The sequence below is a fragment of the Postia placenta genome (assembly GCF_002117355.1).
Source record: "Postia placenta MAD-698-R-SB12 unplaced genomic scaffold POSPLAscaffold_4, whole genome shotgun sequence".
Taxonomy (NCBI): Eukaryota; Fungi; Basidiomycota; class Agaricomycetes; order Polyporales; family Adustoporiaceae; genus Rhodonia; species Rhodonia placenta.
In genome coordinates this window covers 631946-649574 of record NW_020169835.1, presented here as the reverse complement: position 1 = coordinate 649574, position 17629 = coordinate 631946, and the positions used below count along the sequence as shown (strand labels likewise).

The window sequence follows — 17629 nt, the reverse complement described above, 5'->3', positions numbered from 1 at the left end:
GTGTGACCTGAGTGCTTGATGGCGTCCAACTTTCACAAGGTTGTCATGGGGAACGTTCCATTGATTGAATGAAGGGACTATGTAGCGACTGTGAGGGGATAACATAAAGGATAAGTTAAAAACGTAAAGTCGTCAGAACACCCAGTGTCCGCGTATATTCATCAAAATAAAGAGAATCAATAGTCGTCATGATAGTAGTACGTCGCCGAGAGGACATCCGCCTCGGGGTCGGCTTCCTGACCTGCCTTGGCCTCGAGGACCGAGTATGCTGCCCGTCTGCGTGTCTGCGACCGGATGTGATTACGGAGCGTCAGCGCGACGGTCACGATACAAAGCACAAGGGATATGACGAGCGAGCCACCAAGCAGGGCGAAGAGGACCGCGCCATACTGCTCGATGAGCGGGCCGAGGCAGTCGCTGACCGTGCGCGAAGGCTCCAGGATGACCGAGCGGTGCATGCCGGGCGCCGAGGGGTCGTAGACAACCGAGCGGCGGCGCATGGTAGTCATTGGGGAATCAGACGGGTCGGAGCTGTCAGAGTTGGTGAAAGACGAGTCGGCGGAAGGGTCGGTGGACGTATCGGAGGTGGAAATAGGGTTGGTGGAGTTGGCAGACGTGGTGTCGGTCGGGGCAGCGGTAGTGTCGTTCGATGCAGGAGATCCACCCGAGGGAACACCGGATGCGGAGGGGACCCCAGATGCGGAGGCAACACCCGCCCAGCTCGAGGAAGCCGGAGTGCTGGACCATGCGGACGTGAAGAGCGGAGTAGGACTCGGTGCTGCAGAGTCAGGCATGCCACCGCAGTCCATTGTGGGCACAGCGGATGAAACGTCCGTTGCGGACGAGACAGCGGTCGCAGTAACGGAAGCAGACGCCTCAGCAGCAGTGACCATGGACGATCGGACAGAGGCAAACTCCTCAAACGCAGATGTCAGGTTCGTCGTGGGCAGCAGCTGGATGAAAGGAATGGCGCCGGGGTTCTCTACTGAGAAGTTACCGTAGTCGAAACTGTACAGCCGCATTAAAATACTGTACTATCATGAAGCAACTGGCATGTACTGACGAGGCATAAACGTTCTTGAGGAAAGCGTCACCGAGGATGATATCGAACTGAGTGTTGTTCGCAGGGAACGTCGACGGACTGGGTAGAATAAACATTAGTCTCAATGCAGACCTGAGTGAGGCAACTATATTCACGAACCGGAACGTGTTTACGCAGACGGTCTGGTTGTTCAACTCCGTAACAGTAGTAATATCCAAGGGGTGGATAGGAACGTTCATGTCACTAGAAAAATCATGATCAGGATATGCATCTAAGTAAATTGACAGAGCCAGATACCCACCCGAACTGGAATTCAAGTGTCGTAGAGTTCTCGCACGGGACAATCCACAGGCCGCTAGAGTTGTCGAAGGTTGCACCCGGAATACTGCTGTAAATGGCGGTAACGGCTTCCGTGGGAAGAGGCGGGAACGTAAAGCCAGTGTCAAGGACCGCAACGATGGTACCCTCTGGGGCTCCAGGGACACTCGACGCATTGAAGGGGAATGCCTGGCCGTTAATGGACATTCCACTCACGAGCGTGGACCAACGCGGCGGGGTGTTGATGTCCTGAGAGTTGGGGAAGCGCGAGAGCTTGGCCTGGTTGGCGATGTCCTCCATTCCGCTGATGTACTCGCCGATGGTGAACGAACCCTCCGTAGTGTACTGAGGGTCGCCAGAGCGGCCGAGCTGGACAGTGAAGAAGTGGTTATTGTCGTCGTTTTGCAGGAACAGGTTGGTTATGAAGGAACGACCGGTGGACGCATTGAGGCCGTCGTGCGCGACGATCTCAAGGTCGACAATAGAGCCTGCATCAAAGGAGAGACCGAGGATACCGCGTACGCCATCACCGAAAATAGTGCCGAAATCCGTTGCCTGCACCGGTCTATGAGTATGCGCTCTGCCATAAATGTAACATTTACACATACGTTCGTGGCATTAATGAAGGCTTGGTTTGTGACATCGTGAGGACCCATGGACACGTCGGCGAAGGCGATCGGGCCTGTGACTTGACCGATGCCGTAGGATTGAGACGCCGTAATGTTCGAGACGTTGGCAAACTGGATGGAACCCTGGTCCAAGTTGACCCAAAGATCAGAGGATCCAGTATCCAGCTGGATAAGAACATCTTGAAAGTGGTAGGTCAGCTTAAAGTACGTCAGGCGACATGAGGGGCAATGTACTTTGACCGCCAATTGTCAAGTTCGTAGCATACTATATTGGCACATCAGGTGGAGACTTACGAGAGAATGGAGTGGTACTTACAACCGTGTCCTGGAAGTTCGTCACATCGTCATCCTCGTTGGACACGTACATTCCAACGATCTTCACAGTACGAACTCCAGGTTCGGCATTGGAACGGCTCAGCCGTGCGTCACGAGCAGCAATGGGAATAGCAAGGGCACGAGAAAGACCGCACAGCGATGCAATTAAAACGAGGAGTAGGGTGTTCATGACGAAGAAAGAAAGAAGGGAGTCGTAAAGAAAAGTAGAGATAAAACAAAGACCAAGGTGGAACGTTCACTGAAGGGAAGTTGTCGAGACATGATATAATTTATATCTGGTCGCGGCGGCATGATGGGGCAGTGTGCTCGATAAATGATGGAGGGCTGAAACATACTGGACACCGTCGCCGGCTTGATCCAACACAGCCGATCAGATCTACGATTGGTGCCTGTCACGCTCATTAGTGCAATTATAGAATCTAATGGAATGAGTTCTTACTAGAGTCACGGGCCTCTAACATTGACGTGACAGATGGCCGTCACGGTCTGATGGCCAAGGAGGACGAGAACGGCCAGTTTCACTTGGAGGCTTGATGTGCTTGACTTGCTCGCGCGCCGGCCTGCTGCAGCATTACCACCATCATTTCAAGCCGTCGGTCAAGGATGAAGGCAGTGCCCCCGCGCGTTCACTACTACAACATCGTTCCCCGTACTGTTTGGTCGATGTCTGGTGACCGCATCTATCAACATTTTCCGACGCTCTCGTGCCGCTCAGCACTCACAGCAGCCGTTCGCGACTTCGCGTGCACAGCCAGCGCTTGCTACGGGGTGCAAACTGTGGGATAGATCTTGCCGTGCAGCCTCTTCGGCTTCTGCGTTCGCCTCAGCTCGTATGTAGTCATGCATGTGTCTATGATTGTTCATACGCTGTGCAAAGACAGTCTGTTTCAGTGATTTTAACTCACGCCTCTGGAGAATACAGACAAACGTGATTGCTACAACACCGGCTGTGTGCCGCTCATCTCTGGCGTCTCTCGGCACGGCTATTTCTGGGTCTAACTGACGGTTACATGCATCAAGGGATGGCGCTTCATGCGAGCATAGTGGGTAGCCATCATGGACATGGGCATGGATCAACGCGAGGAATCTCATACGCTCAAAATAGGAGCGAGGAGTACAAGGCGAGACGTTCGGATTGATTCGATACGAGGTTGAAACTTCAATTTTGACTTACCATAAACAGTGAGGATCAGCAAACATAGAGATGAGCGGTGCTGAACGCGATGTGTCACAGGCACGTGCAGGTGACCAAACGCGCCACGGAGGCCCGGTCCGGGGCGCGGCTTTCGAGGAGCCGCCGATTATTAGCCGGGGTCAAGGTCCGCACTAGTACTTTAGTCCGCACAGGTCCGCACCCAGTGCGCTGACTTGCGCCGTCCTGGCCAGAACGGTCGATGCGATCTGCACAACACGGTCCGATGGTCTATGCGTTCCGAATTTTACCCCATCTGACGGCCAGACTCCCCGCGGGGTATGGTGCACGGTACTATAAGACCCGGGCATGGCCGTATTTCATTCTCCCCACTCTCTTGCACTTCCCCACCATCTTACCCCGCACAACCAGCATCAATGAACTCGGCGAGCGGTCACGCTCCGTCTCCCCTTTTCCTGGGCCTTGACCTGTCCACGCAAGGCCTCAAGGCTATTCTGATCACGGAGGACAGTAACGTCGTTCATGAGTCTGCCGTGCATTTCGATCGCGACCTTCCACACTACGGTACCACTAATGGCGCTATTCGTGGACCCGAACCGGGCGAGGTCACCTCGCCCGTACGTATGTGGCTGGAAGCATTCGATCTTCTCATGGACAGGATGAAGACTGCTGGTGTCGATTTTGGCCGCATCCTCGGTATTTCGGGAGACGGACAAGTGCGTCACGCAAGCAGAAGTCCCCTCCAGGGCGTATTCTAACGTCGTCATTATTTTGTAGCAACACGGGTCCGTCTATTGGTCCTCGGACGCCGAGAAAATGCTCGCCACTCTCGATGCATCCCAGCCCATCGACCAGCTCTCACCGGGTGCATTCTCGCTCCCAAACGCACCCATCTGGCAAGACTCGTCCACGACTAGAGAGTGCCGTGAACTCGAGGCCGCCGTCGGCGGTGCACAGGTGCTCGCTGACCTCACAGGCAGCCGCGCCTACGAGCGATTCACCGGGACGCAGATCGCGAAGGTGCGAACCACGCCAAGATGACATCCTACGCGCTTCTCCGAAGTTGACGCGAGCATCTTGTCCTCCACAGATCCGGCGCGTGAACCCAGAAGCGTATCGCGCGACGTCGCGCATCTCGCTCGTGTCGTCGTTCATGCCGTCACTTTTCCTGGGGGCGATCGCGCCGATAGAGGTGTCTGACGCGAGCGGGATGAACCTCATGGACGTCCTCACATGCAAGTGGGATGACACGCTTCTGGACGCCAGCGGAGGCCCGGAGCTGCGCGCCAAGCTTGGTCCAGAACCCGTGCCAGGGGGCACGTCACTGGGCAAGATCAGTTCGTGGTGGGTGCAGCGATGGGGTTTCAACCCAGGTGTGTCCCATGATCTATGTATAGGAGCACTGTTCGCTGATGCCTGCTTCTTTCAGACTGCTGCATCGCACCCTTCACGGGAGACAACCCAGCTACCGTGGTTGCTCTCTCAACACCCGGTGATGCAATTCTCTCGCTTGGGACCTCTACCACTCTCCTCCTTTCCATTCCGCCCGCGGAATCGTCCCCTAAGCGCTTCACGACCTCTCATCTACTTTCTCACCCTACTACGCTCGATGCGCACATAGCTATGCTTTGCTACAAGAACGGTGCGTTGGCACGCGAGCAGGTCCGTGACCGTTACGCTAGCGGTCACTGGACACACTTCAACGAGCTCGTCGAGGAGCAGCCTGTCGGTAACACTGGTTACATGGGCTTCTACTTCCCCCTTCCTGAGATCATCCCGCCGAACGTACAAGGCAACTTCTTCTTCCACGCTGCTTCCTCCGACGTATCTCCTCCGGTGATCAAATCGGTGTCTGATGATGAGATGCCGTCATCCGCCCACCCCCGCGCGATCCTCGAGTCGCAGTTCTTGTCCATCCGGTCACGCATCACCGCCATCCTGCCTGAGGACGCACCTCCTCTCCAGCGGCTTGTTCTCAGCGGGGGCTCGTCTGCGAATCCCGTCATCCGGCAACTTGCCGCAGACGTCTTTGGCATGCGCGTCTACGTCGCGGGCAAGGAGGGCGCCGCAGAAGGCGGCGCTCAGCTTGCGCGATATGCGTGGTGGAGGGCCCAGAACGGTGACATGGGCACATTCGAAGAGATGCGCGCGGCCGATGTGACAGGCGAGCGGATGAAGTGTGTCGCTGAGCCTAAGGACGCGAACGTCGCCATATATGCAAACTTGGTACCCGCGTACCGGGAATGCGAGGACCACGTCGTGAAGATATGTGCAGCAGCAGAGGCCTGAAGCACATGCCGCATGTTGGCTGTCCACCAACCATCGCAGTAATCCATCGCAAGAGTGATTCCATTGTACACGCTTCGTCTGACCTTACGGATAATGCCCAAATCTCGCCGTAGAACTATAGATGCCATCAATTTTGATATACTCTTACTTGATTGGGATGTTGTTGTCCGTAGTATATCTTTTCTCCGCCCCTGCGTCTGTGACATATTCCACTTCCACTTCGTGCGTTTGTTTCCAACGTAAGCTTGGAGATTCGGTTTCGACACGCCGAATAAGGTCGCTTTCCACCTGAGCAAATCGATCCGATAATTTTGGGCCATAAATGATGGCGATGCGTGCGAGTACTGTTGCGTAGTGCCACGCCCCGATGGCAGTCGATATGTCAAATGACAACAGATGCCTCTCAAAAATATGCACCGTCTGCCATTACAATGTCACAATCAGTGTAAAGCGATCATGCATGACAGAGAGAACATACCTCATCCTTTGCCCAAGCACTTGCTAGAACCACATGAGGTCCGTCCGATATAAAGCTGAAGATCGGGTGTTCGGTAATACCGACTGACTCTAAAAGTCTTGCTGCTGCGGTACAACAGAGACGGTGCTGGTTTTCACCTGTGATGCGATCGACATCCTTCTGTCTGTACTGGATCAGAAGAAGCGGCATTTCGAGGTATGCTTGTTTGGATTTCGAGTTGACATCGGGCCTTTCAGGGCCGCTAAAGACATAGTCGTCATAATCATTGCAGTCTTCATCGAGCTGCGGTTCCCCCGTCGACTCCGCCCAGCCTTCTACGAGTTCTCGCCGCGCATCAGACACCTTGCGCGAGTCGCAGTGCACGGCACTGAAGATGTCGTAATCTATCGGCGCCACCATTCTCGAGGCAGAAGGCGACGTGCTGGGAGGGCTCGTAGTCTTTGCAGCGGCGGGTAGTTTGGTGCTGGGTCGTTCTTTGGGTTCCTCTGATTTTGATTGCTCGACAATAGGGTCCAGCGAGGGAGCGGCAGCCGATGGGGTAGGCCGTGACTGCTCCTTTTTGGGGCCGGATGGGATCGCGAAATGATAAGAGTTCGATGCTTCCGCAGGCACAGCTAATGGAAAACGTAGAGTTCCCATAGCATCACAAATGACTGCTGTTGGGTCGCGAAGGATGCGTTTTGGTGTCTCATGTCTGTAAGTTAGGGACCACGGGATCCCGAGCAGGTTGTAATGATAGCGCATTGTTTCCTCGCACGCATTGAGCATGTTATCTGTCCAGCCCCATCTATCAAAAAGCGTTTCCTCGGGGTCGATCCTGCTTGCATCTCTGTACCACTTGAAGCCATCATGAGACGGGTAGTTCAACTTGCTTGTCCAGAAGCTACGAGGAAGGCTAATGGAACGCTCTAGGCTGAGCGTAAAGTCAACTACTGCCTTAGTGCATCTTTGGACTGAAGCCGTCTACTTTGGGAGTACAGGCACTGTATACACAGACTTCCCTTCCAGTTCTTTCCGACTCACTGCGTCGTTTGTTCCGGCCGGCTTTCCTTGACGGCTGAGATCCAGGAGAAGATCGAAGATGAGACGATCTCAGTCATGTCGCCAACCAGCCTCAATAGTGCTTGCCGCCGATCGGGCCTTGCTATGTGCCTGCCTGCACGCATGTAGGATTGAGGAGAAGCTACCAGCAAGAAGTCGCATGACCTCATCCCGGACATCTCCCCATCCGGAATCGTCGCCACCGTCGGTATGACTATACCGTGCACTGTCCATCTCGGTCTGCTTTCTGCGAGTCGCAACTTCTCCCATGAGCTCGCGCAGGAGTTCCGTCATATTCGCGTCAACCCTTGGCATGTTCGACTGATTGTATGAGTATGATGGACAATCAAATCCAGCCTAGATTGTGCTTACCAGCTCGGTCCACTCGCTAGGCCAAAAGAATGTCCCAACAAGCATATAAGCATCGCACATACCAGGGTCAGAGAGCAGTGAAACTAAGACGGATCTCCTGTCCAGTAGCCAATGCACCGCATCTTGGAACGCGCCCGGTCGACTTGCGTCGCAAAAACTAATTTGGCGGAGTAAGTCATGCCCAGCGCATGCGTAGTACAACACTTACTTGGAGCACGACGTGCGTTTGTCAGATTCAATTAATGGTGGCGCGTCCGTAGTGACGATACTAAATCATGCCCGTCAATGGTGCCGTCGATAGCTGAACGCTTATGTCAGATAATAATAATTACTCTTCGTCCGACAGTGGCTTATCGCGCGTCCTAGAAACTTATATCATGAGACGGTATGCGGCACGGGGACATGTGACGCACGTCGAGTCAGACGAGGAACGTGGTCTAAGGCCGCATATCAGTCGCAGACACGGTAATACTGACGCCCCCGGAAAGTACTCTGGGAGGTCACGAAGCCACAGAGAAACTCGTTCGTCGCATCCAGAAGTAGAACATGGAAGTTCGACGACTATGGATGAGTCGACCCTCCATCGCCTGACGCCTCCCCGCCGGAGTTCATCGGTGAGAGCTTCCCGGCCCGCAGATATGCTATCACGGACAGCTATGATTTGCTTGTCTATGCAGAGTGCCAAAAATCGTGCAAGCGCGAGGGCGTGGACTGGATCAGCCAGATCGATGTTGTGCCACGAATCCATGTGCAGCAGATGTACCCGGGGCTGTAATTCGTCAGGTAGAAATAGTCAGGCGCGCCTTCCTTCGTGACGAAGGGAACGATGGAGTTCTCACTAGTACTTCTCCGTCTTTCCGGCTCGATTCAGTCCATCCGATTTGGACAGTGATTGTGCTGTCATATCAGTGTAATGACAAACCGATGACGGGCTCGTCGATCCGCCACGCATGTCTTTGATACAGCGTGCTCGCCATCATGATGGCAGCATAGTCTCATCGCCCAAGCAGATGATAGGCAGCGCCACACTCGCAAGGAGCGGTCGGTCGCGCGGGTAGTCGAGGACGTGAAGGTCGAATTCATCTAACGACCGTTGGTCTTCGAGTAGGTCTTCATCATCTTCGTACGCTTCAGCTGCTTGTCTGACGATTGCCTCCCGTTCCTTCTGATCCAGCCAATCCGACGCCATTCGGTAGTTAGGTTGAGAATCAGAGTCCGCCAGGCTGGAGTCGTCCAATTGTGGTTGTAATTGCGATTCGCTGACACTTGTTGATTGTGTTCTTGTCTTGTTTCTGCTCAGGTTTGTGCACGAGGGGCTCAGGTCGCAGGGTTTCTGCTAGTCGGAGGTCTCGTCGATGTCCATGCCACTGAGAACATCGCCATCTTGCGGAAAAGAGTGAGGGAGTCTAGTGGTATGTCTGCTGAGGCCGATACAAGTAGCAGTGCCCTGATGCCCCGTTTCATATAGTGTAACAAACCGTTGAGCTCGCCTCGAGAGAATTTAGGGAGCTAATGCCGAATCTTCGCTGTAGAGGGGGGGGGGCATTCAAACATTCATTATTGGTACTAGTGGACCAGATTTAGTGCGACTCACTGTGTCTGCACGTCGGGCCGAGCTTCGCATAGCGCATTTCTCAGCATGACGCAAAGGAACGATTCCCTTGGGTTATGCGTGTCCAGTGCATCTCCGGCTGCCGTTAAGCGTCGTAAACCCATACAACCGTCGAGGATTGTGTTGAACATATGCCTCAGTGACTGTGGGTCCTCTCCATTGTAAACATTGTCGTCCACAAAATATGGTGTGCCTTCCAAGACTCGAAGTAATGGCTTTGCCCCGGGACAGACATAAGGATAGGGCCCCTTTCATACATCTTGAACATGTGCCAAGTATATGCAATTAGACTACCTACTTGTGCAATCCACGAGGGAAGGCAAGACGCGTTTCGGAGAAGCGTGTTGTACTCATTGACTGCCACAGGAAATGTGGCGCCAACATCCGCAGTGCTGCTGTGGTATTCGACGTCGCGAAGAAGAGCCCTTAGGTACACCTGATATGCGTTCATGAGCATGCGAAGGTATCGACGGGATTGGGAGGGACTAATTTATTGCGGCAGCACTGTCAAGGGAGGAAGCAAACAAGGTCCCGTGACCCATGCAAATCCACGCGCCACAGTCGGCGCATCATTAGTCCTTGCAAGACATCGCATGGCGTCTATTGGCACCTATAGAAGCGCTCACAGTCCCATCCTGCACGGCTGACGTCTGGTATGAATGGCGATTGACTAGGGAGCTGGACGCCGGGGGGACCACTCGCTCAGCGGTATGCAACGACCGCAGTGTCGCATAGTGAGATCCTGGTTATATGCAGAGACATACAGAGTGCTGCGGATCATAGAGCCTCTTCACCGAAGTGGTCAACGCTAGACTCGCCGGTGGTGAACGAATATCCAATATACTCATAGGTATACATATCCGCTAGATTCTACGAGGGGCTGCACCACCCTTATTGGTATTGTGAGTAGGATTCTCAGAAGGCCGACTTCTGTTAGCTGCCGGCAGAATGACAAGTGCCACCTGCGGTAGCATATGTCAGACTTCAGGTGGAGTTTGCAGTCAATTGGTAGCAATTTCTGGCCTGAACAACATACATACTTGCGCGGAAACGATGCTAGGGTTGGTCCAATCGCAATGGGGTAGCTTGACTGCATTGGCCTGAAAGACTGCCACTACAGCCCATTTGCTAGCCAGAGCATTCGTCAAGTAAACGAAGATCCTCAGCCACCGCGCCAGTCCGTAGACTATTCCAGGGGCCGCCGTACCCAGAGCAGGTAGTTACATCCCTCGCCCCACCGCGCGCCCGGCGAGCCGCGCGGTACGAGTGCCCATGCGCCCGTCCACGGCACGTACACTATCCCGCGCGTCTCCGCCTCCGTGCGCGCCGGCGCGCCGTTGTACAGACGTGAGATCCATGGCCGCCCTGCGCCCCCGTCGCCGAGCACGCCGGGGCTGGGACAACAGAATCCCTGGAAAAAACCGAGCAGCTCGTCCGGGCGCACATACTTGGCGTACGTGTGCGTGCCAGGCGTGACGAGCCGGAGGACGTGCTCGGCCGCGAGGATCGTCAGTGCGTACGCGAGCGGCGTGCGCGAGATCGTGGAGAGGAAGAGGTGTCCACCGGGCTGTGTGTAGGCAGGCGTTTCAGCGGCGCCGGTGTTGGCGTGCGGCAAGGACGCACCTTGACGAGCTGCGCACAGGTGCTGAGGAAGGTGCGCGGGTTGTCGACGTGCTCAAGCACCTCCATAGAGCACACGACGTCGAACTGCGCGGGTCCGCCGCGCGCGAGGAGCTCCTCCGCGGACGTGTGCTCGTATGTGAGGTTGCTCGTACGTGCTGGGGTAGTGGTAGGGACGAACGGACCGGGGATGAGGCGGAGCCCGGGGTCAGCGGCAGCGTGCAGGGACGCGATGGCAACGTTGGAGGCGGATGCGTCGATGCCGAGTGTAAGCCCGCCGAGGCGCGTGAGGCTCTGTGTATGTGGGGTAGATGCGCTGCGTTTGGGCATTTAGGACCGGCGCACCTCGCAGAGGAGACCTCCACCACAGCCAACATCCAGGATCTTGAGGCCAGCGAGGGCTTTTGGGTGGTCTAGTTGAGCGTCCGTGTCTGTGTCTTCCCGCTGCATCTCGAGCTGCCAGGACGCGCGGGCAAGCGGGGTTAGTCAACGCATTATGCAGGATAATGCAGGTGTAGGAGGTCACCATTTTCTCCCGGATAAATTGTACGCGGACGGGGTTCATGCGATGGAGCATCTTGCATTCGCCCTGTTCGTCCCACCACTGAGACGAAAGCTTGGAGAATAGGGCTATCTCGTCCGGATTTACGGTCGACTCAGCGCGTGTTTGCGTGCTGGAGGCGTTGATGAGCGTGGCATGGTAGCGGTGCGCATGAGGAAGACGGCGCTGGAACGACTGTGAGAGTTGTGGCCGTCGTGCTACGCTTCGGAAGGACGACGTGCTCATGAGGGGCCAAATAGCAAAATATTAGAGACGCGACCGCGCGTCAAGGCGCGTCACGCATCATGGGACGCGTCGTTTTAGGCACGTGCGTCAACACGCTCGCTCTCTCGCCTATGTCCGTAAATGCTCACACATATAAGGGAGACTCTGATTTAAAGCTCAAACGTACAGCACAGGCAGTGCATCTGGCATGCCTTCTATATTCTAACAGTAATCTAACAAACCGAGCAGCGTTTAGTAATGGCTTCGAGTCGCTGTACATCCAAAGCTTCTTGATACGCGAGTAGGGCATATGCCTGCCTCGTCTCAACACACCGGCTGGGTTTGGACGATTACATCGTCTTTCTCGACGGATTTCGTGCTTGCGCTATCCGAACCAATATTCTCGACGCCTTCCTTCTCATCATGATAGTCCAGGCCGACGCCGATACTAGGGGGCTTCGAGATCGTGCAGATCAACCAGAATGCGGAAAACGACACGGACAAACCTGGGATGTTTGGTCAGCAGCCGACATTATATGAGGTGTTAATGTTCTCACCAACGAAGAAGGCGATGTGGAACGTCCGCACCCATGAATTGTACGCATCGGGGTTGCGCACGGTCATGATCAAGCCTGGCATTGTTGGGAACACTCCTATCACCCAGGCTACAAGAGCTCGCCAGTGGAAGCCACGCCAGTACCTGTGATATAAAGTACGCAGCAGTAGGGGCGCGAATGAACGTAGGGCATTACCAGTAGGCTGAGCTACTATTGCCAATATAGCAGTCTTCGAGCTTGATGATGCATCGACGGACAACAAGATAGTCGGCGAGCATGACCCCAGTGAACGGAGCCACTATCCGTCTCGTAAGCCTGATGCCGACGTATCGACCAGTTTGCACTTACAGAATATACTGAAACCTGACAGTACTGTCAGGAAAGTGGCGGCTTTCGACAGGTATTGCCATGGGTTCGAGGCGAGTCCGAGGCAGGCCAATAAATATGCACCTCTTCTGATGTTGAGGTATCGGCTGACAAGGTGCGAGCAGCCATTAGTACATCCTGAAACCACCAAAACGCAGCTGAACATACGGCATGATCCCACTAAACAGGCCAATACAGTTAGCGGACTCCCACAACAGGAAGACGCGGTTGGAGATGACTCACGCCAAGTCCATACCGGCGCTGACAGAGTTGAGCACGATGCTGATGCCGAGTTGAGCGCATACACAACCGAGCCCGGCAAAGAAACTTCAAAACAATTTAGTGACGTTTATGGTGGTTTGCGGAAGAAGCTCACATTCCGCAACGAGCTGCACGTTGCGATTATATGATGAGACATGCGGTTAAGGTCATAGTGTGGTAAATGGACTGTACCGCGCGGGGAGTCGTTGCTGCGTGAGGGAGAAGGGATAAGTAAGAAGGGGACATTCACGCAGTTCTTGTGACGTACTAGAAATCTTGCAGAAGGCTCAGCAGCTGGAATGGCTCCCAGATGAGCTGCCCGGTGATCTGTTGCGCGCAGGAGGTCACGATGATCCCTATTGAAGCGCAGAGAATGATACAGAAAGGCCTGCGAGCATCGTATTGTCGTCACATCAATGAATTTGATGGACACGACAGAAAATACTTACGCGGCCACGAGTTGCGACAGAGTCGGTGCATCTAAGGAAAAGCCGTCAGTCTCCAGCATGAATTGTAGCATGGAAAGAAGGACATCATACAAGGGCGATTAGCATAGCGCGTCCAATCACTTTGTCCTAGGGTACCTCCGCCCCTGCAATCACGGTGAGAATGAATGCGCGCCTTGAAGTGCGTGAACTCACCATGACCCAAGAATTGCCGTAATCCCAAACATCATAGCCCTGTCGTAGTCATAAGTTGCGTGCTCGGGCCATAAATATAAATATCTACCATCCGATGCTTCCATTCTCAGGTTTGCCAGGCTCCTTGAAGAGCGGGCCGGCACTGTGGACGTTTGACACAGCCCATATGAGCAGACCTAGCAGACTGGGTAGGATCACGTGAGGATGGTGTGTGTTATCTGGCTTCAATGTTGTTTACGTTCCACCGAACATCACGGACGAGATTATGAATGGTTTTTGGAGCTTCTCGGGAGGAATCCGCATGATAGTGATGAAGAAGATGTAGTAGATGCTGAAAGTAATCGAGGTCAGCGTCAGGAGGCCCACTCGAGATACTCGCGTACATCATTCCAATGAGATCCTTGGTAAAAAGGATGCCTCCCGCCAATGTCTGCTTCCTGTAAACGGTGTGAATATCAGATATCCCGAATGGTCAATGAGCACGCATGTTCGTACTGACATATGAGCAAAACCTGGATGACGACGTGAATGGATATCTCGGTATGATCAAAGAATGACCGACCAGGAATGATGGCTCCAATTGTCACCTACAGCGAGTGAATCGTGATTGATCAGAACCATAAAGCCACTAAGAGAGGAACGTCCTACAGCCATGGCTATCATTACGCATAAGATGCTTTGCTCAGTGACCAATAATCAAATATGAAGCAGCGCTGTACCTTGACCTCCCCAGTATCCCTGGAGACCATCCCAGCTGATGTAACGAATGTATCAAGTTTTCCAAACGCTGACCATCATCTGCACTCACAAGATAGTCCTGCAAAACACGAGTTGATTTTTACTCTACAGAGGAATAGTAGAAATACTCACGTAAACGTCCGGATTATGATAGGGAAATACGCCCCTCTATATCAATGTTCCCGTCAGTCGACATCATTCCGCGTCTAAGTAATTAATGACTGACCTCATGCCCCATGTAAATCTCGAGGCGACGGTGAACCCAATGTGGTGCCTACCATTATCTCATTAAGCATGACATATGCTTCATGGGTAACACCTTTACCTTTCCCCCATCCAGCCGCACGAGATAGAGAGCAAACCCGTCGCGACCGCACCTATCACCAGAGCGCCAATAGCTTGCCCGGCGGTCAGACCATATGCGAGCAAAGTGCTGCCCGTGGTGTACGCAGAAATGCACAGGCCGCTAATGCACCAGTAGATGAAATATGACCATATGGCATAAGTGCGTCTGTCCGCAGGCATAGGAATGAGATCCCTGTTTGTCCAATGCTACGTGTGCAACAACGGCCCATCTGTTAGCTCGTCCGGTGTCCGGTCAAACTGCACTTACGTCATTCTTGTAAGTAGCATTGGGGTCAATGGGCACCTCAATGAACTTCAAGAAGCGTTGGGGCCTGGTTTTATCTGCCATCGTACGCAGGGAGCCCGTCGACGGTTTGCGCTTCAGTGGCTGTCCTTTTAGTACTGGACAGGCGAGGTCCAATGCTTGCGCCAACCAGAGCAAGACGTGATAAGGCCTGTACATGCTTGGGATACACTAACCTAATAAGGGTCCAAGCCGGCGGAGAAAGGTAAATCTTAGGAGCGTCAGTACCAAGTGAGAGCCACCGCTGAATGTTGTCTCGCCGGTGCCTAGAATTCTAAGATCGAGAATCATCTTGAGTCGCGATAAGTAGTAGCTGATACCTCATATATTGACAGCATATAGACTTATTATATTCGTGTGCGCCTGACTGAGTCCTCGAGCACAAGAGTATAAAAATAACAACTAACAGCATTTAGTAGAAATCAGTGGGCAAGAGCGTTTGTTGTCTCGACTGGCTCCGCAGACGCTATCGCGAGATAAGCTGTTATGATAGCTGCCGCCATACGCGCCATCGTCTGGCAGATAGATAGGGTGATCCAGTCGTCCGTCAATGTTGGCAATTAGACAGACTGAGCCAAGGAACTCTTGTACTTGTTGACAATGTTTGAACTTTGCGACAACCCGCACTCGGATCAATTCATTCGACGCGCTCTGTCACTACATCACACAGTCACGTGCGAGGGTCAACGCGTCTCGTCACAAGTCACGGCAACCTCCCGACTATGGTGAGTTAGTCTTAATAACAGTTAAGGGGCTCAATCCGACGAACTTGAGGCAAGCAAAATCAAGACCTCCTGCCACACTTGCGCAACAAGCCGGCCACATCCGAGCCAAGGTCAAACTCTGATTCCCCCCTTAGCTGCCCACAGGGGCCCGGATGTGAGCCTCCCCGATATCACCGGTGTTTTTCGTCGGCGCCCAGTGGCAGGTGCGAGAGTCTTTCGTTGGTCGCTGCATGCAGTGAAACACGGACAAAACGTGGAAACTCCTTGTATCACATAATGCATGGCATCATTGATCGCAAGCTACGTGTCGGCCAGACGTGTCTAAGGAGGGACAGAATTGATCAGGGTTGGACTCACACCCTCCTACCTTGGACGCCATTTAGACTAGCTAACGATGGGCAGCTCATTGTCGGTATTGCAATACATTCCAGCTGTCTATCGACAGAGTTTTCCACCAAAGCCTCAGTTCACTACTGAGCAGATGCCCGATCTCACTGGTCAGGTCATGATCGTGACGGGTGCGTTTCACAGAACATTAAAGCATGTGCGATACTATGACTGGGCGACATCGACAGGCGGCAATACGGGCATTGGTAGAGAGACAGTCAAGGCAAGCTCAGTCGTGAGAGTATATACATCGGCTGAGAGCAGCGTCAGAGTGTAGGCTCTTCTCCAACATAATGCCAAGGTATACATGGCGACGCGTAGCAAAGCCAGAGCGGATACAGCCATACGTGAACTCAAAGAGCAGACAGGGAAAGAAGCCATCTTTCTTGAGCTTGATCTCGCCAGCCTTCGGTCTGTGAGGAAAGCTGCCGAGGAGTTCAGGAGGTTGTGTATTTTATTACGCGTCCCCCACATTATGTTAACGTACTGCTGTGATAGCAAGGAGCAAGAACTGCATGTGTTGTTCAACAACGCGTGGGTCTTGCCTTGATCCATTGGTCAGTGAATGCGTCCGCTGAGGTTTCAGACGTTTCGTAGAGGCGTTTCTGGTGTTCCTATCGAATGGACGACAGAGGACGGCTATGACTTCCAGTTCGGTATCAATGTCCTTGGTATCTCACGGTCTCATAGTTATCCTCAAACTTTATGCTACTCACAATCTACCTCCCAGGTCATTTCCTATTTACGCAACTGCTCATTACCGCTCTTGCGGCGGGGTCGAGGGCATCGCCGGATCATCATGCCCGCATCGTCACTTGCTCTTCATTTGTAGCGTATTTTTCCGGCTTGGATTGGGAGACGCTCATAGATAGCCCTAAGAGGCGTAAGTTGAACATTTATGCACTGTACGGCCAGAGCAAACTGGTATGTCTAGCTTACTGTCCGTTCGTTCAATGACGTGCTTGACCGCTATATGTTCAGGCTGCTACAATCATGGCTCGTGAACTTGCGAAGCGCTACGCGGAACAAGGGATTATTTCTCTGTCTGTCAACCCTGGTGAGCTTACCTGCATATGGCGCGGTTCTCATGTCCAGCGTGTCTTTATGCGGACTCAATCTACAGGGAATATCAGAACGGAGATCCGGCGCTACGCCCCTGCTCTGGAACGCAAATTCTCGGTAAGAAATGACATCCGAATAGTTGCCCTTAGTGGTACTATACTGATGCCACATTTTAACATTTTAGGAGATATTTTTCAAGGTATACCCCGCCGACCTTGGTGCGCTCACACAGCTGTGGGCGGGTACAATGCCCGAGCCTCTGAATTACAATGGACATGTGAGTGGTTTTGAGTTTGTTACCTCGTATATAGACTGAGCACGGTCTTAATGGCAAGTATCTCGTGCCATGGGCTAGGTTTGGTGACAAATGTAGAAGCGAGGTATATGACGACGAGATAGGCGAAAGGCTCTGGAAGTGGCTCGAGGAGCAGGTCTATGCAAAGTAGCGTCTGGACTGAAGGCTGTATGTGTTCGTGCTTGCAGCTTGCGTAGCGTGTATAATTAGTAACGTTGATGTTGCACCGGCGCTTGTGGCCAAGCACACTCAGACTGATGAAGCCGGCATGACGTTGCAGTGGCTCGGCGCA

General features: G+C 53.4%; 8 protein-coding genes across 8 annotated transcripts; 2 read left to right on the top strand and 6 right to left on the bottom strand.

Moving 5' to 3' along the window:
* Positions 1-40: 40 nt before the first annotated feature.
* On the bottom strand, positions 41-2551 carry POSPLADRAFT_1039250 (hypothetical protein). Its single transcript, XM_024477514.1, has 7 exons — positions 2306-2551; positions 2224-2254; positions 1969-2168; positions 1344-1915; positions 1202-1285; positions 1064-1141; positions 41-1008 (listed from the first exon to the last, which is right to left on the bottom strand). Exons 1-7 carry the CDS (start codon positions 2492-2494, stop codon positions 177-179), a joined length of 1986 nt encoding a protein of 661 aa, XP_024340782.1. The 5' UTR covers positions 2495-2551; the 3' UTR covers positions 41-176.
* Positions 2552-3894: 1343 nt separating this feature from the next.
* Positions 3895-5767, top strand: POSPLADRAFT_1136748 (hypothetical protein; the record flags this gene model as incomplete). Its single annotated transcript, XM_024484726.1, has 4 exons — positions 3895-4194; positions 4256-4498; positions 4569-4851; positions 4908-5767. The coding sequence occupies 4 exons, from the start codon at positions 3895-3897 to the stop codon at positions 5765-5767; spliced, it is 1686 nt and encodes a 561-aa protein (XP_024340781.1).
* Positions 5768-5911: 144 nt separating this feature from the next.
* Positions 5912-6434, bottom strand: POSPLADRAFT_1137633 (hypothetical protein; the record flags this gene model as incomplete). The annotated part of the gene is made up of 2 exons (XM_024484810.1): positions 5912-6187; positions 6246-6434. 2 exons carry the CDS (start codon positions 6432-6434, stop codon positions 5912-5914), a joined length of 465 nt encoding a protein of 154 aa, XP_024340780.1.
* A 903-nt stretch (positions 6435-7337) lies between these two features.
* On the bottom strand, positions 7338-8847 carry POSPLADRAFT_1032477 (hypothetical protein; the record flags this gene model as incomplete). Its single annotated transcript, XM_024476859.1, has 7 exons — positions 7338-7607; positions 7659-7815; positions 7867-7926; positions 7991-8020; positions 8135-8427; positions 8498-8555; positions 8750-8847. The coding sequence occupies 7 exons, from the start codon at positions 8845-8847 to the stop codon at positions 7338-7340; spliced, it is 966 nt and encodes a 321-aa protein (XP_024340779.1).
* A 1609-nt stretch (positions 8848-10456) lies between these two features.
* POSPLADRAFT_1045126 (hypothetical protein) lies at positions 10457-11677 on the bottom strand (the record flags this gene model as incomplete). The annotated part of the gene is made up of 5 exons (XM_024478686.1): positions 10457-10837; positions 10894-11184; positions 11236-11346; positions 11417-11545; positions 11654-11677. 5 exons carry the CDS (start codon positions 11675-11677, stop codon positions 10457-10459), a joined length of 936 nt encoding a protein of 311 aa, XP_024340778.1.
* A 1430-nt stretch (positions 11678-13107) lies between these two features.
* POSPLADRAFT_1138566 (hypothetical protein) lies at positions 13108-13784 on the bottom strand (the record flags this gene model as incomplete). Its single annotated transcript, XM_024484922.1, has 5 exons — positions 13108-13196; positions 13380-13432; positions 13482-13520; positions 13570-13665; positions 13720-13784. 5 exons carry the CDS (start codon positions 13782-13784, stop codon positions 13108-13110), a joined length of 342 nt encoding a protein of 113 aa, XP_024340777.1.
* A 243-nt stretch (positions 13785-14027) lies between these two features.
* On the bottom strand, positions 14028-15027 carry POSPLADRAFT_1137466 (hypothetical protein; the record flags this gene model as incomplete). Its single annotated transcript, XM_024484793.1, has 6 exons — positions 14028-14137; positions 14201-14235; positions 14352-14387; positions 14446-14493; positions 14545-14771; positions 14833-15027. 6 exons carry the CDS (start codon positions 15025-15027, stop codon positions 14028-14030), a joined length of 651 nt encoding a protein of 216 aa, XP_024340776.1.
* A 960-nt stretch (positions 15028-15987) lies between these two features.
* On the top strand, positions 15988-17488 carry POSPLADRAFT_1045123 (hypothetical protein; the record flags this gene model as incomplete). The annotated part of the gene is made up of 9 exons (XM_024478685.1): positions 15988-16113; positions 16282-16424; positions 16479-16514; positions 16578-16651; positions 16711-16904; positions 16962-17037; positions 17104-17159; positions 17242-17319; positions 17378-17488. 9 exons carry the CDS (start codon positions 15988-15990, stop codon positions 17486-17488), a joined length of 894 nt encoding a protein of 297 aa, XP_024340775.1.
* Positions 17489-17629: the final 141 nt, after the last annotated feature.

What these genes read in the sequence shown, in the direction of transcription:
- POSPLADRAFT_1039250 (XM_024477514.1), bottom strand. Translation starts at nt 2,494, where the DNA reads ATGAACACCCTACTCCTCGTTTTAATTGCATCGCTGTGCGGTCTTTCT. An exon ending in CGAACTTCCAGGACACGGTT is followed by an intron (nt 2,255 to 2,305) that starts GTAAGTACCACT and finishes GTGCCAATATAG; the next exon opens with TATGCTACGAACTTGACAAT. An exon ending in CTTGACAATTGGCGGTCAAA is followed by an intron (nt 2,169 to 2,223) that starts GTACATTGCCCC and finishes ACCACTTTCAAG; the next exon opens with ATGTTCTTATCCAGCTGGAT.